Here is a 22,981-nt window from a genome sequence, read left to right as displayed (position 1 = left end):
CTGAGGGAGAAAAGCATTTTAAGAAAAGATGAAGCATTTCAGCTCAGAGGACTCACACCTACTTTGGAGGACAAAGAAGAAAATTAGGGAAACATATAAAGAACTTTTAGGTTGTTTCCTAATATAATTAAAATCCAGTATAATGTAATAAAAGCAACTTTTATAAGATGCTTTGAGAAGGTAAACACATTGCTGTGTCTACGCAGTATCTCATTAAGGGCAGAAAACAATTTTCTGTATAATAGGCTTTCCCCCTTCTACTTGATTAACTAAAAGGGCAGCAAGTAGCTGCTGCCCTCGTGGCTTTTAAAAGTTCACTGATAGCTACAGCCCAGGCGGACACAGGGACGTGGGCCAGGCAGAGTGGCTCCATGCAGTCAGATGTGCTCTTGGTTACCTTTGATGGACCAGGCACTGTGAGCTAGATGCTAGGGACAGAGTGGAACTACCTTAATAGTCACCAGTGAGGTGCCTGTTGTGAAATGGGACCAGTAGGATGATTTGGGAATTTAATTAGGAGACTAATCTCATCAGTGGGAGGCTGCAAGGGAGAGAAAGCCACTCTGAGGAAGTGGTATTTAAGCAGAGATTTGAAGGCTGAGTAGGAGTAAGCTAGGTAAAAGGGAGGCCTCTTAAGGAAGCAGAAACAGCATGCACAAAATACCTGAGACAAATGAGAACCTCCTCATTCAAAGAAACTGAAAAAAAGTCCAGAGTGACTAGGCCTTGAAGAGCAAGGGGGAAAGAATTAGGGCTAACAAGCTGTTGACTCTGGGGTTTGTTGTGTTAAGCTGGTCCTGGGTGCCTGAGGGAGTAGGGGCCCCTAGGAGGAACAGGGATGCTATGTAGCTTCCATTTTGCAGAATGTCTGCCATTGCAGGAGTCAACCTGAGGCTGCACAGCAGCGCTACTCGGACTCCAAAGATAGCAGCTTTTCATTTTAATTCATTCCCAGTGGTGCCCTCTTCCTTCCAGGCCCTGGCTGGACCTTTCAGGGAACCAGGGAAATGGTGTATCTTCTTCAATGAGATTCCCCCCTGAGGACAGCTTTGGTCAACATTTTCCTCTTAGGTTTGTCATTTTCCTGTCTTTAATTTGGCTCACTGGCTACCTAACTTTACCCTCTCTGATGTTCTCATTCTCCTCTCCACCCATGAATAACAACCCCATTGAACAACAACAAAAAGCAGTGGTAAAAAATAAAAATAAGACTTGAATGAGATATCAGAGACAATATAATCTTTTAAGTGAATTTATACTAAAGTGTAAATGACTGAAACACGCATAACTTCTTCAGTCTTCTTTGTGAAAAGTACCTTTTGTTCTGTGTATTTTTATTTTAAAGAAGTTTGCATATAAGCCTGAGTTTTCATTAGTCATCCGATGAAAATGAAGATGAACTATATAAAGGAAGTCTTTTAGACCAAAGGGGACATTTTTCTGAAAACTTCGACACTATAACTGTAGTCAGCCATAGACAACATTAAAAGGAGTCTAATTCTTTATGGATTAGTTCATAGTTGGCTCTTTAAAATTTAACAACGGCTCAAACCCGCAGACACAAACAGGAACACTCTGGAGAGTTCCAGGCGGTAGAAGAAGCTCTTACGCTCTTCACCCCACATGCCTCACCCAGGTCACACGCACAACTCCTCTACCTGTCCCCTTGCCAGGGACCTGCTCCAGGGCAAAGGAGCACCTAGTGGATGTCTCAGTGTCTAAAAAGCACTGACTAAGTCCTGTTGCTTCCTCAGCCGCTGAAAGTGCTGTCCTACTCTGGTCCGCAAACCCAACCCCCACAGGGCACACCTACAAAGGGTAGGAAGGTGTTTCAGATCCCACCCCGCCCCCAGCGAGGGCCTACGGAGAATGGCCTGCCCTGGGGGCGCAGGCATGGCCGGCCCCCATCACCTGCCCAGGCCTGCGGGAGCTCATCCAGAAGAAGCCCGGCGCGGCAGCCGCAGCGCTCTCTCACCCCAGGTCCCGCCCGCTCTCCTGGACCCAACTTAGACCCCAAGAGGACCTTCCCTGTTTGGGCCTCTGTTCGCCGCCCCTCTTCGTCCCTGCTCTCCAACCTTGTTCCTACAGCCTCCGCCAGTGCACCCGACTGCAGGAAAGTTGCTCCTGAGCGGTTGGAGGGGCGTCATCGCCTCCTAGCAACGCTCCTAGCAACCGGGTAACATCTGCTCCCTCTGGTCCAATGCGAGCAGAGAACAGCTGCGCGCCCGCCTCGCGTTCGGAACCAGAGCGAGAGGCGCTTCAGAGAGCGGAGGGACGGACCTGCGGGAGCCAGGGCTGCCGGCCGAGCTGCAGTTGCCGCCGCCGCCGCCGCTGTCAGCGCCGTCTGAAGAGTGACAGCCGCAAAAGCAGGGAGCACCGAACCCCGCGCCTTTCCCAGACAAGTGCATGCGCCCGTCTCACGGTGAGTGGACCCAGCTCGCAAGGTCCGTGTGGACTCCTCCAGCCAGCTGCCTCCGTTTGAGGCTCAGGGGGTGAGGGTGGGAAGGTGTTGGGAGATCCCACCCCGCCCCCAGCCCATTGAAAAGTGGTCAGCTGGTAGCCCCAAACATCCCGACTCAATTAAGAAATAATAATCGCGGAGTTGGTTCTTGAGGATGTCCCTGCCCATCGCTGTTAGGTTTGTGTTCGGAAGTTTTCAGTCCTTGTTTTTCCTTGGACTTCGCTGCCTGTGTGCCTTAGGAAGCAGCAGTCGCTCACAGGAAGCCTGCGGTGTAGGCGAAAGTGACATAGTGGAGTCTCCACTAATTGACTCTGCACGTACCGGGAGCAACATCTTTTTAGGTCCTGCTCTGGAAAGGGTCCATTTGGCCGGGAGCAGCCCTTCACTGTTACTCAGCCTCCTGAAAAGTAACCATAGTAACTCACCTCTCTTTTGATGGGATCCTCCTCATTGGCTGCCTATCTGCCTTTGGAAAGCTCATCTCTCTAAATATAGAAGATGATGAGATCTGTAAGCCTACAGCTATGTAGAAAAGGTGCAGCTAAACATGCCCTTTAAAGAAAAGTGCCATTTAGCTATTTCAAAGCTTGCGAGAAACAGTGTGTATTCCAGAGAACGATTGAATTGGTGTATTTTGAGTTAACTGCTGGATTCTTACTTTAATATTTTCTGAAATTATACAAACCCTGGCATTAAAAAAAAACTTATATCTCTCTGACTGAGTTTAAAAACAAAACAAAACATTAACCGACTGTTAATCTCCCAGTAAATAACAGGTGAGATCAGTTATTCAGTTATTTCCAGATTTCTTAGAATAGTTAAGATTCCTCACGTTTGAAATTAAATTTGGAGAAAATGAAATTAATAGTGTGTTCAAAGGCTTCTCTATTTATCTCTCTGGTCCAGATCAACCCCTTGCCCCCCCAAAGATCTTCATGTCCTCCTACTAAATGCTTTCACCTGCTTGATAACCAGTTCAAGTCAGTGTCGTGCTCACGTTTCCCACATTATTTGAGTCTGTCTCCTTGTTTCAAAATCTCAGGTAACCATTCATTCATGAGCCAGAGGCTGTGAGAAATGCTTGCTGTGCAAAGGGGAACTCTCACCAGATTTTCTGAAGCTGTTCTAGAAATACACTTTTCAGATTGATTCAGCATCACCAGGTAATCACTGGCTTTGCAGACATTACTGTTTAAATATGTATCCAGAGAAATAAATGCTAATGTAGCATTACCATAACTTACAAGATCAATGTAAGGGGTTGTTTCTATAGATGGTTGCTGGGTAGAAGTCAATAGAGGGTTTCTGTAGAAAGGACATTTGTGGGCTGGCAGATCTTCCTCTCTGCGACCCATGTGAATAGGGTGGGCCAAATTAGGTAGCCTGGCTCAGGGAGCATGTCAAGCGGAAGCCGGCTCAGCACACTGGAGCATGTCTGAATGAAGGCAATGAAAAGAACTCTCTAAGTTGCAAAAAGAGATTGTGGTGATGTTTTAAATTTAATTTGCATGAAGGTCATGATAATACAAACCCATCAGTGTTAAGCATTTAAACTCAATTTTCAAGACTGAATGTGGTCTTTTAATGAGGATTCAGCCCTCCGGCGTTGTGTAACTTTCACATATACTGAGCTATCCATGTGCACTTCCTGTAGGTAACCAGCCTAGCAAATTGTGATCGAATTCATGAAAATGTGCCATGCTGCCTTTCTTCCCTTTCCTTACTTCCCTTTGTAAAAATAAATAATTGAACAATTTTACTCAGAAACCAATTTGAAAATTTATTCTGTTCTGGCTGTTGTATTGTGTTTATTTATTCAAGTGTAGTTGGTATACAATGTTATATCAGTTATATTAGTACAGTGTTTATGAGTATCATGAGGCTTTGAAAATACTGGTCTCCATAGTCATTGAAATATTTGTGGTTTAGTAGTGGTTTTAAGCATTAAAGGTGACCATTTGAACCATCACAAATGTTGGTTTCAATTAGCCTGTAGTACTGCCCACCCTTTTTTCTTTCTCCATCGCAATTACTACATTTTATGGTGAAAAACAAATCTAAGGATACCAAAAATACTTGCTGTCATTCTGCCATGAGATGCAGATAGAGATCTAGTCATGCTATCAACCTGAGGAAAGTTTGAGTACAACACCACAAGTATTGATTCCTGTACGTGCCTTAGTCTTGAGTTTTAGTAATTTATACACATCCTATTTTTTATGCAATATGCATAGGGGTTTACAATCCTTCAGTGCCTTTAATTATTGAACGAGTCTGCCCTTTCGTGAAGACCACTGTTGCAATCAACAAGGTCAAGTAAAAGAGGCTCTTAAATTTTCATTATGATTTTATCCTGAATGTATAATGTGCAGAATATATGCTGTGTACTTTTGGAGAACTGATCTGTTTAAAATCATTCACCAGAAAATGTTATCATGGTATTTAGCTTTAAACAAATCAAATAGTACCATTATAAAAGTTTTTAATCCTAGAGACATTGGTGGATCATAAGTCAGAGTGGGAAAAACAGTTCTCACCAATTTGTAGTTAAGGATGGTGTCACTCTCCTCAATAGGAATACCAGCTGTAGTTGAACATGTAAAGAGGGGGTGTACTTTGGTCTATAAGGCTCCGATAAAGCTGAGATCAGTCAGGTTAAAATGGAAACCAAGCCCTGATTTCAGTTTTTTCCCAACTCTTGTTGGAAGTTTTTAGGTGTTTATGAACATTCCACGTTCTGTTTTATGTCATGGTACTTTCGTGAGATTAAGGAGATGCTTTGTAACGTGGAGGAAAGTGGAAAGGTTTGATGAAGATGCTGGGGTTTCTTGCCTCCCCATCTGGGCTCTCCACTGAGGACTCAGGCCAGCTGGCTTCAGCGATCAAAACACCAGCTTCCCAACAGTAGCTCTAAACCGAAGGCACAGCCAGTTCACATTGCTCTATTTGTCAAAGCGATAGGCTTCAGAAACCCAGAAAAGGCTGAAATTAGAATTTCAGAAGCAGAGGTGTATATGGACCATAATCATTCAGGACTAAAACTGAGCCAGAAACACCTGTTCCGGTTTAGGGGAAACCAATCCTTGTCAAACTCCCATCCCCACATCTTATTTTTAATAAGTTGTCTGTCTAAATCAGAGGTTCTCAACCTGTGGGTCACGACCCCTTTGGCGGTCGAACGACCCTTTCACAGGGTTCGCCTAAGACCATCCTGCATATCAGATATTTACATTACGATTCATAACAGTAGCAACATTACAGTTATGCAGTAGCAACGAAAATAATTTTATGGTTGGGTCACAACATGAGGAACTGTATTTAAAGGGCCAGAAGATTGAGAACCACTGGACTCTAAATGGTCAGTGCAGCCCCTTTTTAGTCTAACACAATTCTTTTTAAATTTTTTTCTGATTAAATTTTTACAAACAGGCTAATAACAGAGCCATCTAGTTTACTGCACTCATTCTCAGTGGGGTGGTGGGAGGGTATTAATGAAGAGCACAAGGGTAGGCTGGTGGTGTGTTCAGTACTGTAATATAGCTTTATATTTAGAATAAAAAACTTTTCACATTATAAATTATTGACTGTAAAGTGCAACAGAAAGTCTACTTGGTAGGCAGAGATCCAAGTGTCTTCTAAATACCACTGATGCCTAGAAGGGGAGGAGGGCCAGGTTCGAAGCTGGAACTTCTCCTCTGGGGTGGTGTTTAAAAGTATGTGTTCTTTTTAAGATGATTATCAAAAGGGGGCCTGAAATATCAAGAAAAGCAGGGGTATTGCAGAGAATCAGGACTCTGGAGCCTAGCCTCACTTCTGCCCCCCTGTGGTACTTGTTTCACCACTTCATGGCTCAGGTTCTCTACCTGTAATGTGGGAGATAGACCAACTCTTAATAAACTTAGGTGGAGTGCGTGAGCTTGAACACAGTGCAATATAATGAAGCACCTTCAGCTCCTTAGAAGACAGGCTCCCTGTGAAGGAAGAACATCTTGCCACTAGAGCAGCTCCAGGTGGTGACACAAATCGGGCACCATATGAGTGAGGGCAGAAAACCACCTAACTCCAGAGCAAATTCTCATAAATTCTGAGTGAGCAAAGTTGTTCACGAGTCATTACATCTTTTGTTTTTCTACAAACCCTTGGGGATACCTGGCTAAATGTTTTGGGTGCTGTAACCCAACCTGATGGTGGTATCAAAGTGGAAGATGATATAGATGATATAGGTCAGATACTTTTCAAAAGACCACTTGCTCTGTGCATATTAGGGATTATAACCTTCCTCTCTGAGCAACAGACCTGGGCATCTAAGGCAGTTATAGCCTCTCCATAGACATTATTGGGAAGATACTTCTTGGGACCTATATATAGCTATGCAGTTGCTTTACTAATTTTCTTTCTTATTTCCACTTTCCAAAGTGAAAGGTGGAGTGAAAGGGAGGATCATCTTCAAAACAAGGAATGCACTTCTGAGGGGTGGTGAACCACAAAGTTTACCCAGGAAACCTACAGCTCTTGGTCTCTATCATGGCCAGGGCCCGATCATGGCAGGAGTTAGGCTTTGTGCAGCATCTAAGGTAACTTCATAGCTGCATGGATGGTCACATCCCATGGAATACTCTTCTCTTTGGTTCCAAGGCCATCACCAGGGAACAGGATAGATTTGTGGAATTGTCAGTGTTTCATTTAATATCCCGTGCCTGTAACTGGGGCGGTTCCAGATGCTGCTGGTCTCTTGAGAAACCCTTCTAACTCACTGGCTGTCAGTATCCCAATGAAAGTTCCTATGAAAGCCTTCCAGGAGCTACAACTTGTTGGTAATTTTAAACTGTCAGTGGAGTCAGTCTTGTGTGTGGGGTAGATGATCCATTTGATGAAAGAGATTGTTCCATTGATTCAGAGCTCAAAACTGGCACTGAGTTCTGCTCCCATACAGCACAGTTCCCAGAAGGGTGCTGGGCAAAGGCTTGTGAGGGAGACAATTGATGAAATATTGCTAAATATCAACAAGACTAAAGGTCCACAGAGGGCGCAGCATTACAGCTTTGGATGTTGCACTGGTCTACCTTCCTGAACACACTCAGGAATGTTTCATGCATCCTGTGCTTAACACTAAAGGGAGAACAGATGTCCCATAGATAACATAGTGCTGCTGAGTAGGATATATGTATGACTTCAAAAATAAGATAACAAATAATAATACCTAACATTTATGCACCAAACAATATGTGGATATGCAACAGGCACTGAGTATGTGCTTTTAAAACATCATCTCATTTAATTTGCATACAACTCAGTGAGTTTGGCATTTCATTGATGGGGAACTCAGGCTGTTTGAGGTTAAGAAAATGTTGCCCAAAGTCACTAAGCAAAAATATTGTAGAGCTGAGATTTGAACTAGGCCTGTGGAACAGTACTGGGCAGTCGTGCTGAAGCACATATTTTAAGTCTGCAGCAAGATTACAGAACATGGCCGACAGTGACAGATGGAATAGCTCTTTCCAAACAAAAGTGGTCATGGCCCTTAAAGAAGAATGTCTGGTAGCTTTGCCCCCAGAAAAGTGTAGGTCTCTACCTATTTCGATAGGTAGAGACCTACACTTTTTTGTTGTTGTTAATCCTCAATGGAGGATATTTTTCCCATTGCTTTTCAGAGAGATTGGAAAGGAGGGAAGGAAAAGGAGAGAGACAGAGGACAGAGAGAGTGCAACATCCATGTGAGAGAGACACATTGATCAGTTGCATCCTACACATGTCCAAACCAGGGCCAGGGATCAAACCTGTAACCCAGGTACATGCCCTTGACTGGGAATTGATGCTCTAACTGCTGAGCAACACTAGTCAGGGCGAGACATGTACTTTCTGAGGCTCATGCCAGGCTAACACGACAGAAAGGGAAATCAGTGGGAGACTGGAAGCAGAGGCCCTTGAGTTGTCCGCAGCATGAGTCAGTGAGTCAGTGGTTGATCTGAGAGGAGCACCCACCTATTCTCCCCATTGACGAGACTCTTCTTTTGTCTGTGGCTACAGATGCACACATCTCATGGGATGGTCTGGACGCTGGTTTTGCAGTGTATTGATTGAATGAAAAGGAAAAGCTTACCAACATTCAAATATGTTAAACTCATCAGTTCACCATCTCTCAGGCTTTTCAGTCTTGGACAAAGAACAGGTTATGATGACAGGAGGTGTTCTTTTATTATTGTCTGTTCTGTCAAAGTGTTTGTAAATTAATTTGCTGATGATCTTTCCTTAATGTACTGCCCTGGGCCGCGCACCAAATGAAATCACTTGTATAATAATAGGGTTTTAGTTGTCTGGAGGCAGAAGCAGAACAATAAGAAAGCATTTGAGCAATCGTTGGTAATTACATTTTAAACATTTATTTAAAGAAATAAGTACAAATTGTACTGCCAGAACCCCAATGACAGGATGGTAATTCTGTTCTGTGATTCTTAATTTGTTGCTTGTTGAAGTTTTACACCATGACATACACTGAGCCCAGCAGAGATTTCATGTGTCCAAAGGAAATGATTTGAATATACAAGCCAGCATTCGCCATTTTACCTGCAGAGATAAATTTAGGCTCAGCCTAATTCAGTTTTATGATTTATATGCTGTTCTCAGAGCTCAGGACACTGTCTAGGAAGACAGAGTCATTTTACTTTTTTCTTATCTATTTCATCAGCTTCATTAAATTACAGGCTGGGCTGAGTTTGCTGTTTTAGTTGCAGGAGACATATACATACAGGTTTGCACATGTTTTCTGGGTTATAACAGGCACACTCCTTTGGATATTTGGAGTAACTTTAACTCTCCAAATGACTGTGTGGATGTTTCAGAAATATTTCCTTTACCTCAAATGTATGACCAGAGGCACTAAATCCAGAAATATTTGCTTGCAGCCTTTATAGTAGCTGTACTATATTTTTAAACGTGACTGTTTGAAATATTCCTTTGCAGTCTTTTACCTCTCTAATTATAACCTAGTATCTCTGGGAGGCAGGGTGATGGAAAGAGTCTCAGAGTCAGAGCTGGGAGGCCAGGCTGGGGTTTACTTCTGTGGGATAGATCTGTCCTTATTGGCACTAATAAGAGCTAGGATTTATTGAGTACTTACTATATACTAGGCACAGTGCCAGCCTCTTGCCATGAATTATTTCAGTGCTCCTATGAGCCAGTATTATTTCTATCCCCACTTTGCAAATGAGATTCGTAGAGTTGATGTAATTCTCTCAAGGTCACATAGCTAAGAAGCAGCAGAGCAGAAATTGAAACCCACTTCCATCTGACTTCAAAACCAAACTCTTAGCGGACAACAGACTGTAAATGATTGAACTTCTCTGGGCCACAGTTTCCTCATCTACAGACTTTGGAGGCTGAACCAGGTGATCAGATAATAGTTTCCAGGTCTGAATTTTTTGAGTTCCAGTTCAGCCAAGAAAACAGATGTAGCTACTTATGTTTGCTGTATATTTTAGTCTCAAAGCGGCTGAGAACATCCTCCAACATTTGATGCTGAAAACATTGCAAATAGCTAAACAGCCTGCAAGGAGGTAATTGTCAAACTGATACCAGCTGTGAAAGCTTTTCAGCATTTCAACAACCCATGGGGGTGTTTTTTAAGAGCAGTAAACTAAGTTGCTAAGTGTGTTTGTTGCCCAGGGAGCTGAGACACCTCTCTAGTCCCCTGTGAATTTACTCTGTATTTTCAGGGTTTGCAACATTCCTAATCATAGGCTGACTGCTTGAATACAGCCAGACAGCATCTTTATGAACCTTGGAGACATTTGGTATATTTTTTGGCCTTGATCTCTTAAATAAAAATACGTATCTTCCCCAGAGCGTTACTTGCTGTATTTGACATTTGGTTCTCCAAGTTTCCACCTGCCCTTCCTTGTATCATTCATTCAAAGGTTTTTAATTGGTTATAAATGCTGTAGAGATTGCATTGCTTTGGAAAGTAAAATGAGCGGACATTTAAAGATAGGTACATATTGTATTTATGATGTTTTCCTTATGGTAAAGTCACTCTTCTCATTTCCAAGTCTTTCTTCATCGTGTGCTACTCTATAGTAATTCATTGGACCTTATTTTAAGAAATCAGCAGCTTCTCCAGTTGTAATGCGAACAACAGCCATTGATACTTCCTAATGTGAGCCTAGGAATTTATGTTGAAAAGTGACATCATTCCCTAGTTAAAATGCAGTCTGGCTTTGTTCATGATGCTAAATGCAGTCTGGCTTTGTTCATGATGCTAAAGCATCAATGTTGCAATAGCAACAACAACAAAAATCAATCAAGCTGATTGCTTGGCATTCTGATGATAAGGCAATCGGCTGATTGGCTCAATGTTCTGTTTTTCAACTTGCTGTTATAGTGCTACTCCCGAGTTTTCCTAAGGCTTTAACATGGAAGCTCTAAAAAAAAGTGGCCCTCAGACCTGCAACATCAACATCATCTGGAAATTTGTTACAGATGTGTATTCTCTGCTCCCAGCCCAGACCTCCTGAGTTAGAAACTCTGGGGGCAGGCCCCAGCAATTGGCGTTTTAAGGAGATCTCCGATGGTGCTGATGCTGGCTAACGTTTGAGAACCACTGGGGCATCAACTAGTTAAACCATTTAAAAAGTCGCCAGTCACAGGAATCGATCCTCATCACGGAATGTCCCAAAGTTTCACCTAATTATTTGATTAAATCCGTTGAAAATACACCAAAGAAAATGCAGTTTACTGAAAAACAGCCCCTGGGAAAAGTGCTTTCAAAGATGCTTCCTTTGTTTTCAATGGAATCGATTTTGTTCTTTTATTCTAATCTTTTGAAATCTGTAAGAATTCCATATAAACCGAGTTTTGCTGATCGAATTCAAAGATTGTATACATATAGTAGCAGTTATTGTCTTTGCTTAGATTGTGAGTGATCATTACACATTCGTCTCTTTAGGTCAGACACACCAATGGTTTAAAATTTTTATTGTACTTATAAAGACGATAAAAGACTTTATTTAAAGACTCTCTTGGGTTTATAATCCATTGTGAGGCACTGACTATCTGGATTACTTAAGGTGTGATTTTGTAGCTTTTCCTACCAGTTTAGAAAATCATTCAGCTACAAAAAGCTGCAGGAAGCATTTATAGAGATGCATCAAGTTGGGGAAAAACTAGGAGGAGCAGATTCTTGAAGAACACATTTAATATTTATGATTTAAAAAATTTAGGGTGTTGGAGGAAAAACATCAAATGTCTTAACCAAAAATTTACCTAACACTTTAATAAACTACTCATTTTGAGAAGCAAATGGTTTCAACATCTGGACATATTTGAGATTAAACTAGACAATGGTTAAACATGAACTTTTTTTTTCTGGTCTGGCCTCTGAGGTTGAATGAGTACTGAACAGGACTCAATAATTTGTAGTCTAAATTCATTCACTGCGTTCACTAGGAAGCTCCTTGCCTTTTGCTTTTAAGGTCGAACTTGCTTCTTTTCTGTGATATGAGCACCACCTAGAGTACACACGAGGAACTTCCTTTAACGCAAACCATCTCTTTTCTGAAAATCTGCTCTCAGAACACTGTCCTTCCTTAAGTAAGCCAGAATCCTCAATAGCAACAGAATTTCAAAGGAGAGAACAAAGATTTTCATTTTTCAGATATTACACCAAGGTAAAGTGTTCTAAACCTTTCATTTACTGATGATTAACTCTTTAAGACATGCATCATGAGGATGGTGATATACCATCACCATATCATAGGCTTTGTCTATAGACAGACACAATTATTTCTTTAAAAGTGTAATTGGGTCACCAACCAATTTTACACCAGCTTGATTAACCCAGAACCATTAAATTACCTCTGTAAATTAGGCAGTTTAACTAAAAGAATGATGACAATAACATCTTTGTTCATTACATTTTGTGAATCAAATTGGGTATGTTTCGGCATTAAATGGCATGAAAGGAAATAGAGGATTGGTAAGTATTTTATTTTCAAGCCGATGCTTAAGGAAATAACTATAATTCTGCCACCTGAACACCGATTCTAGGCCTGAATAGTGGCATCTCCACCACAGGGCAATGCCCCTGACTGCTTTACCAAGCTGCTTAGTAAGTGAAGAGAGAATACCACTTTTCAGAGTCCCCTGTTCCTTTTTACTCGTAGCACTTTTATGGTAAAATAGCCTTTGTCACAAAATCTGACTTTTCTCCAATTATTTTGTTTTGTTTAGCCTATCCAACCAAAGTATTAACATACACGTTAACAACGTCGAAAGTAGCCTACTTTAAGAGGAAATATGCAGAAGAAGAAGATTTACATCAAGATTACCATGGGTATTTTCCAAAAGTAAGGGTTCGCCTGTTATTATTCTTTCATTTTTTTATGACTCAGCAAAAAGCGCTGGCTTTCATGTCTCTAAGGCAAGTAGCGTTAACGATGTGCTTGCCTTCCAGCACTTGATACTGCCCGAAGACAGGACCTGCATACTCAAACTGTCTCTGGAGAAGCTCAGGTTTCTTGAAGACCCAGAAACCTACCTGAGAAGGTCTGTGTTAATTAACAATTTGCTGAGGAAGATCCACCTGGAGGCGGAGAAAGAGAGCTATGAATACTTTAAAGAAGCTCCCTGCTATAAGACTGCTTATTCTGATGCAAGAAAACGGCTGAAGTTTATGGTACAGGAATGCTGTTCTCAGTCTCTCTATTACGAAGAGCTGCATTCGTATCATATTGTGCCTTATGCTTCGGAAAATGCCATTTATGGGATGGGCTACACTAGCGGCCACTTGGAGCAGAATTCTCAGTTGCTTATTTATAAGATGAATTAAAGTAACTGTTAAGTCCATTGATACTTTGTTTTCTAAATGCCTGAACTGTTTATAGTGAAGATGTGAACGTAAGGCACTTGAGATCCAAGATGAGATGCATGCTAAACTGATCGGAGAGAACTCTGGTTATTACTCAGCAGTCCTTAGTATCACCAAGTCAAACTGGAAATATGTCCACCCATTATTAAGTGGCAAGTAAGTGCTTTAGAAGCACCCCCTCCCCCAATTTGTTTTAAGATAAAGTATAGGAAGAGACGAGCCCGACTTCTTACACAGATTTAAACATTTTAAGCCCGTATTTCCAAATTCTGCCACTCATGGTGAAAAGTAACAGATGAAACTGGTAAAATCTTGTCCCTGAGGATTAAAGGTGGAACAAATTTACAGTAATTTTCTGTAAACGATGAGGAGAGAGGTAGGTTCTTGCTGAAAAGCTTTGCGGTGTTAAGCATTGTGCCAAATAATCGTTTGACATCATTCTCCTTTTTAGCATTCGTGGCAATTCAAGATGGGGCAGCCTTATGGCAATTTAACTGCTGAATGTAACAACCAGACTACTCCAACCTGATCCATTTTGCTTTTCGTTTTTCTGGTCTCTTTTAAGGTGAAACTTCATAAAATAGCCTTGTGGATGGGCTTATCTCTAAGTTCTAGGGGCAGTTAAAATTTGTGGCGGGTCTTTAGTTAGGAGTTTAAATTTTATTTATGATGTCATTTTTTTATAGGCTGTGAAGCTCAGGAAAAGAGTAGGCAGGGAAAATTTGTTTTAATAGGTTGATAATTTTTAAAAAATCATATCTGCAAAAGTTGGGGAGAACAACAGAAATTCTACATGATGTTATTTCTTTACTTAAGAGTGCATTTAAGGCTGCCTGGATGAAACTTTGCACTGATTTTTGTACAATAGTTGACCAATCACTATTTGACAAAATGTTTCAGAATGCCTTTGGGGTCGAGTTTAGATCCATCCCTATATTTTGCAACTTGAAAGCTAATTATTTAACAAGTTGGATAGATTCCTGAAATCCTTTGAAGCAGTTCATCATTTTCTTTGAGGTTCGAGTGAGATGTCTGATTTAAATGTCTTGAGTTATGTCCTATGGAGCATATCATTTCAATAATTGTCACTAACTGATAAAGCAGATTGGGAAAACTAGATGCCAAAGGTATATTCAAGAAAATACCAAAGACCCAAAGATGAGTGTTGGCTAGAGTATGGTAATCAAGGTAAGAATCTTACATAAGGATTGTACAGGACATAGGAGAACAGTGTGGAAGGGTTTTGGAAAGATTTGCCTACTAATGTGCTTTCTGAGCACTTTGTACATCACAATGATAATCAAGGACACTGCTTTAAATGAAGACATGACAGGCCTTCGGTGATCATATGTTTTGGCAAATTTAAGTATGGTGATCTGTCAGCCTTGTATCTTGCTTTGTTGAAAGCCATCTTATACCCAAGAAGGCCGTTTTCTCTTCAGGAGAATTTTGTTTTTAGTTTTGATTCACAACTCGCTCCCTCTAATGAATCATAGAGGTGATTAACATGGATGCTTTTGGTATAAAGAATATCAGTACTCTAATCAGCATGCATTGTTAGAACAACATAGCTATATAATTGGTAAAAGTGTCTGGTTTATATTTAATTGCTCAATCAAAACTAGGAAAAAATGCTTAGGAACAAACTGAAAAATTATCATTGATGTTAATTTCTAAAGGCATTTTGGTATAAATGGTGAGATAGCTTTGAAATACAAATATACATATTTAAAAATTAATTTAAGGGCAAAAACTTGGCCACAAAGTTTAGAAACTTCATTTTACTGCTTATAAAATACCTTATTTTCCAGAATGTGTCTTTTAAAATGTAGATTTCTTAAACAGTGGGGGCATTATTTGAATAGACGCAAAACTTGTTAGGATAATATTACTATCATATAATTAAAAATAGAATTAGCTCTCCAATAGTTTAAATTTTTTACTGAAAAGAATACTTGGCTCCATTTAGGACAGTGTCTACAAGAAAACACACTAGTGCTAATAGATGTGACTTACAAAAATGTCACATATTACAATTGTTTGAGGAGAGAAATGCTCATACTTTGCAATATAGAAGAGAGAGAGAAAATTACCGAGACAGTGTGAAATTGTAATATATACTGTGTGTCGGAAATCTTAAACAAAGCAAGAACTCTTAGTCACTGAACCAGTAAGAGATGTGAAGTCTGGTTATTTGGTGACATCGTTAACCCAGCTCTCTGATCTATACATTCATATGTAGAGAAGGAACTTACAAACCAGCAGTATTTCTGAATATGCTTTTAAAAAAATATGTGCTGATTTCAAAACAAGTTATTTTAAAAATATCTTTTAGAGCATCAAATTTCTCTCCCAATAAACAATTCGTAGTTGAGTTGACTAATATTATCTTGACTTTAAAAAAATAATATTTATATTTCAACGATGTAACTTTCTGAGCTAACCAATAAGATGGCTGATTTACCCGGCCAAACTGAATCATAGGGAGACCCTGCATAGTCCTGCTCCAGATGTGAGGGGCCAAATGGGCAACAAGGCACACCTTTTTGAACCTGGACATCCTTTCTCTGGTGACCAGAGCCACTCTTAGAGTCAGACAGAGAGGGTGGGAAATCTGAGTGCCTTTGGTAATTTGGATCACTCTTGTGGGTGCCCAAACAGCCAAAAGACCTAGTAAAAAAGAAGAGATTTTTAAAAAGAGGAGAGGAAAAATGAAGAGATGAGGAAGGGGGAAAGAAGGGCAGAGAAATAAGGAACAGGATGAGTAAGTGAAAGAGAAAGTTGTTTCATGTGGGGAGGGGTTGCTTGCTTATTATACTCAATTTTGCTTTCCTGCCTGTTATACATCTAAACCCTGAGATCCACATTGTATGACCTTTTCTTTCATTTGCTGATGATGCACAAGATTAGATTCTATTCAGTATATGCATTATTTGAAATGTGGTATTTCTGTGAAACATACCTGACACTGAGCTCCTGGGCAGATGAGAAAAGGAAAAATAGAAATTAAGTTGAGGAAAAGACTAAATGGCGAGCCTACGTATACATGGGTAAGCTCGAATGCAGGATCGGATTCCAATGTATATTCCTAGATTTAATAAGTTCTAGTGCTGGAGGACTTGGAATTAAGTGCAATTCCCCACTATTAATTGAGCAACTACTCTGAGCCAGGCACTGTGCCAGGGTTGGGGATTTACTAGTAGAGATGAATGTGCAGTTTCTTTGCATAAGCAGTTCACTGATGAGAGAGGAACTCAGCAATGTATGGCTTTCATTTAAAAGGTAAGGGTTCTATTGGGAGTAGCACCTGCATTTCTCTTTTCCAAACTCTGGGATTGTTCTCAAGCGTACGTCTCCAAAGGCATTTGTGGCTAAGAAGATGCCCAGGGAGAAGGGAAGGTCTACTAACCCAGATCTTAGGAAGGAGTGTGCATTCTGCTTTGCAGCATTTTTTTTTTTTTTTTACTTGGAGGCATAATAGAAAACTCCATTGAAGAGGGAGAGCATGGATGACCTTAGCCCATTCCTTGGACTCAAGAGGTCATGGGGAGGTGGGGAGACACATGCAAACACTGACCAATTCCTTATCCTTTGACTTCTGTAACTTCCATGTTTTTTTTACAAGATAAACTAGGTTAATATTAATGCCAAGGAGAGTGTTGGCAGAGAAGCAGAATTGGAAAAATCACAGCCAGAGAATTGCATATAGGGTGTTTAAGGTTAAAAGGGCAGCATTTTTTAATTTGCCTTGTGCTGGTGCGTAGCTTAAGTGAACCCCAGAGATGTCTTAACACCTGCTACTGGAGCTGTCCTCCTCCTCTACCACTGGCTTCCTCTCTGAATCACAGCCCAACACCCAGTCTTTGCTGCAGGTAGAAGCTATGGTTCTAATTCTTCACTCTCCTTCCCCCCAGCATTGATACTGATTTGCCCAAAAATACTTGCAGGAAAGTAACAATTTGCAGGACTGGCTGAACTCCTGTGGGAAAGGGTTTTCAGAATGTATCAAAGTAGAATTCATCAGTTTCTTGTTACAATTCTTTGGAAAATTATTGTGCTTAGTCATTCAATAATTGTCTGTTAAGGTGATCTTCATGTTTCTAGAGTTCACTGTATTAGTTATCCGTTGTGTACGTTTTTGTTAAAGAAAAAAACCTTAGGTTGGAAACAATGGCAGACTGTGTGCAATTCAAGCAGTTTATGAATATTTATGTAATATATGGAATTTTAACTTACATTTTCCCATTCTCAAACTTCAATACTATATCCATCAACATGTGACACGTTTCAGGTCTTTTGTTTCTTTTTTAAGTGGACCATGCTTAAAAGTTGTTTCCTTCACGGCTGAGCATGTTGGTCAAAATTTCCCTACTAAAGTGGTTCTAGCTGTTCCCAAGAATGACTTATAGTTGGGTGGACGAAGAACACTCCTCTACCTTAGCACTTCTCCAATATTTTGTGCATAAAGTCATGGAAGATCTTGGTGAAGTATATTCCTTTTAATAGGTCTGGCATGGGGCCCATGGGCCTGCCTTTCTCAAGTTACCTGGTGATGTGAGTGCTGCTGGTCCACTGACCATATTTTGAGTAGTGAGACTCTATATTACTTTGAGAATCCAAATATACACTCAAGCCTATACTCTTACTATTTTCAAAGAATATGTATTCATGCCAGTTTTCCATAGACATTTTTTTCTTTAAAGAAATCCAAGGTAAAAAGTAAATATCATAAACCGGTTTTCCAAATCGGCCACAAATATGAGAATAGTTTGTATTGTCAAATACACAGAAAACTATTTCCCTTATAAAACTTACCTACATCAAGGAGCAGAGAAAGAACATGGATGTAGTCACGTACTGTTCTTATCAGTCAAGAAATGACACATGATAAATTTCTCTTTTTGATCCCCCTCCCCCCGCTTGACTATATACAGATAAGGGAGCGCCATTTAGTAACATTAAGGCAAAGATGAAGTTTTGTTCACAGTTAACAAGAATTTGGCTTTTTTTTTTTTTCTTGGCCAAACCTAAGAAAAATCTTAGAAAAACATTCTATATTGTTGAACTCAGAATTATGGGTAGCTGCAGAGCCTGAAGAATTTGGGAAACCTGAGCTGAAAAATCGCACCTCGATCTTCAACTTCTTGCTCTGAACTCTTTCTTGAGCTTTATTCCATGAGGGCCCCTCCCCTTGCTGCAGGCATCCTGTTTTCCTTTGGCCGTGAGTGAGGGAGGGGCAGAGGACTGGTGTAAGTGAGGCTGTCACAAAAACTGTCTGATTTGAGCATGCCAAGTGAATTTTTTTCTGTCAGGCTCTCTTCCGGTCATAAATTGTTGGGATAGCTATTGTGAAGTATAGTGTCATAAATTTGTCATAAACCATTAACAAAGGGAGAAAAGAGTTCTGTGAAAATGCAGTCAAATATCAAGCAGATGGTGTTCTACAACATTTGTTTGGGGAAATGTGTACCTGTTACGTAATTTAACATGTGTCTTTTTAACATTTAAAAATATTTGGTTCATGATTTAGAGTTTTTATTGGATTGTTTTTTAAAACTGAGGGGAAGAAGAAAGGTAACTGTATTTTAAAACATATTTGACATGTTATTAATAAAATTTTATTTCTGGTGAAACATAGGTGCCTTATTAAGCAGGGGAGGGGGGTCATGAACATTTGGCAATTGCTTTATGCCCTTCAGTTCTCGAGGTCTCCTGTGAAAAGGCATCTGGTGATATTTTTCTCAGCAGTTTATTTCCAGCACAAGGTTTGCTTAAGTACCTGGAAGACTTCCCCATCTCCTGGCAAATTTTCTTCACTAAAATTGACCCTGAAATGGTCTTTAGGTAGCATGAGTCATGAGACCACATGGCAGGACTCACTCTATATAGGCCTTATTCAAACATCACAGGTATCAATCTCAGAGTAAAAGATAATTTCTCTACCCAGGGAACAGCAGCATTTGTTCTCCATGGATTTATTAGGTGAAAGGAAGGTGGAATACACCAGGAATATCATTCCTTCTCTTCCTAGTAGGAACTTGTGTTTATTTTTAATTTTTCTAACCAGTTATGATGAAGTCCCCTACATTCCAGTGACTAGTGAGCAATGCCCAATGTAAGGTATTTCCAAGCAATCAACATTTTTGTCGTATCCAGCAAGGCAAAGGCTTAAGTATAGAGTGATTTGAGCAACCCAGGAACAACTAACTCATTTAAATTACAGAGACTTTTCTGGACGTGTTAGTAGAAACTTAAATATGATGAGCACATCTAAGATGGTACCCAAAAGAGCCAATGGCTCCCTTCCAGGAGTCAAAAAACAACCTTGCATATTACATAAGTGCCTTGGACTGTGTCCAGTTGGTATGTGGTGGTAATAAATCATGTTATCCAAGTGAATCTTAGTTTTTTCTTTTATAAATAAATGCATTGTTCCATTTGTGCTCTATATTTTTGGTCCAAGAATAGGTGGTTATGCACTTCTTCCCTATTTGAAGGTTTATGGAACACACACTGGAGAAACCACAGGTTGCAGGTAGATGGGTCTTTTTATTCTTCATTACTATATTTATCATTATTGATTACTAGAGGTCCAGTGCATGAAATTCATCCCCTTCACGGGGGCGGGGGGTCTCTCAGCCTGGCCTGTACCTTCTCACAGTCCGGGAGCCCTTGGGGGATGTCCAACTGATGGCTTAGGCCTGCTCCCCTAAGCCAGCAGTAGGACATTCTCAGCGCTGCCACAGAGGCGGGAGAGGCTCCCGCCACCTCCGCTGCGCTTGCCAGCTGTGAGCCCGGCTTCTGGCTGAGTGGCGCTCCCCCTGTGGGAGTGCACTGAGCACCGGGGGCAGCCCCTGCATTGAGCATCTGCCCCCTGGTGGTCAGTGCACGTCATAGCGACTGGTCGTTCCATTGTTCAGTCGATTTGCATATTAGCCTTTTATTATATAGGATTTTATTATTATTAAGACATAAAAGAAAGGATGAGTCCCTCAGGGTGCTGCTCTCACTGAGCTTGGAATCTACTTAAGATTTCAAGACACATTGAGAATATATATTAGAGTTGAGTAGATAGTAGTAAAGACAGCCAAATTTTAACCCACAAAGACCTACCACAAAAAGGGATTTGAACATTTCATGTTCTTTTTCTCCTTCATATACTACTTCCCCACCTTATTCTATGCTACCCATGGCCCCGGCCCTCTATTTGCCACTGGCTGGCTGTCACTGAAATTAATCAATAGTCATGGCAAACTCTCCCAGGACAAATCTTTACAAAGTCTTGGTTACATAATCACAGCCAGTCCTTCATGTGCTGGCAGTTTTCTTAAAATTCTTTGATCTGAGTCCACTGAATTAAGTACATTCCATGGTGTGAGAGCCCCCAAACATTCACTTATCTGGGAGGTATTTTTTTCAGTTGCCTCATGAATTTTTAAGTTAGGAATATCTGTAAACAGCGCTGCATACACACAAGTTATATTGACTTACATGGCTCCTCTCAAGGTAAAAGAATATATAAAAAATAAAATATTAGTTCCTATGTACAAGAGAATATAGCACCACTTTGACAAATTGTGGTCAGAGTTTTTCCATAGTTTATGAGAAACCAAATAGGGACATTTTATCTGTATGTCTCATATTCCCTTTTCATCAGCTTGTGATTCAAACTAGGTCATGATTTTTTAATTATCAAATTAAAACTACTTCATCCTCACTTGACTTCATTGGCAGGAAGTCTAGTCTTTCTTCTGGGAGAAGCTTCCCAAGGTGCTCCAAGGACATATCCCTGGTCACTGGCCAGCTACAGCCTGTTAGGAGCCAGGGGCCCCTTAAAGAGGCTCCCCTTCCCACCAGAGGCTCAGTGGCTCCAGGGTCAATGTGATGTCACCATGGAAACCAGGACCGTCCAGGACAAGGCCCTACGACTTGTGGTTACTGTGAACAGAGAAACTATCTCCTTTTACAATGGAATCTTACCCAGACTGCTCTATTTTTATAAAACACACATGGGCTAAAATCCCTCTCCTATCAAATTTGCCAATGATTTTATTTTTTGCCATTGATATTAAATAATCTCTCTCTATATAAAAGTCTAAGCAACAGTTTGACCGCTCGACCCTTCGACCGGTAGCTATGACACACACTGACCACCAGGGGGCAGATGCTCAATGCACAGGCATGGAAACATGGAACAGACTAATGAATCTCAGAGGGAAGTGGGGAAGGGGGCAGGAAGAGATTAACCAAAGATCTTATATGCATACTAGAGGCCCGGTGCATGGATTTGTACACTGCAGACCTTGGTCTGGTCTGCAGGGATCAGGCTGAAACCAGCAGTCCGACATCCCCCAAGGGGTCCCGGATTGCAAGAGGGTGCAGGCCAGGCCGAGGGACCCCACCGGTTTATGAATTCATGTACCAGGCCTCTAGTTAAGAGACATAAATAAACCAGCAAATGTTGTCTCTAGTTAGCTTTCAAAATGAGCCAATTATAAAAGCTTCACTCTGCTGTAATGGACAGACCATTAGAACTGGGGAAAAATGTAAACCACTAAGTAGTTCACTGTCTCTGGTTTGAATTATGTACACTTTCCTGGATTCCTATATAATTGAGTGTAATTGAATTGATGCAGTTGGCATTGATGGAGAGAGCGTTCTGTGTGGGGATAAGAAGCAATCATGCAGTGGGCAAGCAGAATCGTAGAAGCAACCTGGACAACAGGTACAAACACCATATTCAGAAGAAAAGGACCCTGAGCATGGCTCCAAAAGGTAGACAGTGTTGTTATTTTTCCTTCTTTGAATTTTCTCTAAACGTATGAGTATGAGTGCCTTCCAGACTGAAGGCTGAAATCATTGCTACTGCATGATTAATGTATTGACATTAGTTTAGTTTAATCAGAAGGAACTTTTGTATTTCATTACATACGACTAGCCCACTGCTTTATAAACTTGTGTCCTATTACCCTGGAACAAAGACCCAATGATGATCCTGGATACAGAGTTTGACATCACCCAGAAAAATTTCAATGATATTCTTAGCCAAAAATCAAGATTACAGTATTGAAAAAAAAAAAGAAAAGATCCCAGACATGGTGTTGAAACATATATTTTGTATCTGAATTATAATATGATAACACTTCAGTAATAGTTCCAGTCCTTTCTCTCACATCAGCACACTCCAAAATAACTCTCCCTATAAGATACATCTCCCAAAGAAAGTTTGTAGGCCAGGTGTTGACTTTCAGTCTTGGCTTCCAGTTCAGGTTTATAGGAAAAATGTATCATATATAATATTTAATATTTAATATTTAATACTTTCTGAATATTTCTTGTTGCCTGAATAATGGAAAGCTAATTCAAAATGTTGGTTTCCCACACTTACTTTTGCTTATGCCACCAAAGGACCTCAGATATTTGCTTCTCTTAGCTATCTATTTATAGATTCATGGAAGTCGTTGACAGCTGCCTGGGACACTGAGATTTTAAAGATGCAATCCTGCTCCACAGGCTAAAATATAGAAGGGATAATAATAATAACATATGCCTAGCTCTAAATAAAAATAGATTTGCCTTTTTCACAGCTGCATAGTATTCCATTGTATAAATGTATCAGGTTCTTTTTTGTTTGTTTTGTTTTGTTTTTTTTTTATCCA

At 40.5% G+C, this 22,981-nt stretch overlaps 1 protein-coding gene across 1 annotated transcript; it reads left to right on the top strand.

The window, feature by feature from the left end:
• The first annotated feature begins 2,261 nt into the window (after positions 1–2,261).
• Positions 2,262–22,730, top strand: LOC308518636 (uncharacterized protein). Its single transcript, XM_081090357.1, has 4 exons — positions 2,262–2,422; positions 12,686–12,801; positions 12,909–13,130; positions 21,959–22,730. The coding sequence occupies exons 1-4, from the start codon at positions 2,407–2,409 to the stop codon at positions 22,145–22,147; spliced, it is 543 nt and encodes a 180-aa protein (XP_080946483.1). The 5' UTR covers positions 2,262–2,406; the 3' UTR covers positions 22,148–22,730.
• Positions 22,731–22,981: the final 251 nt, after the last annotated feature.

The sequence above is a fragment of the Myotis nattereri genome, assembly GCF_964212035.1.
Source record: "Myotis nattereri genome assembly, chromosome: 1".
NCBI lineage: Eukaryota > Metazoa > Chordata > Mammalia > Chiroptera > Vespertilionidae > Myotis > Myotis nattereri.
Note: the sequence above shows the minus strand (reverse complement) of the source record. Positions and strands in the feature narration are given on the sequence as shown.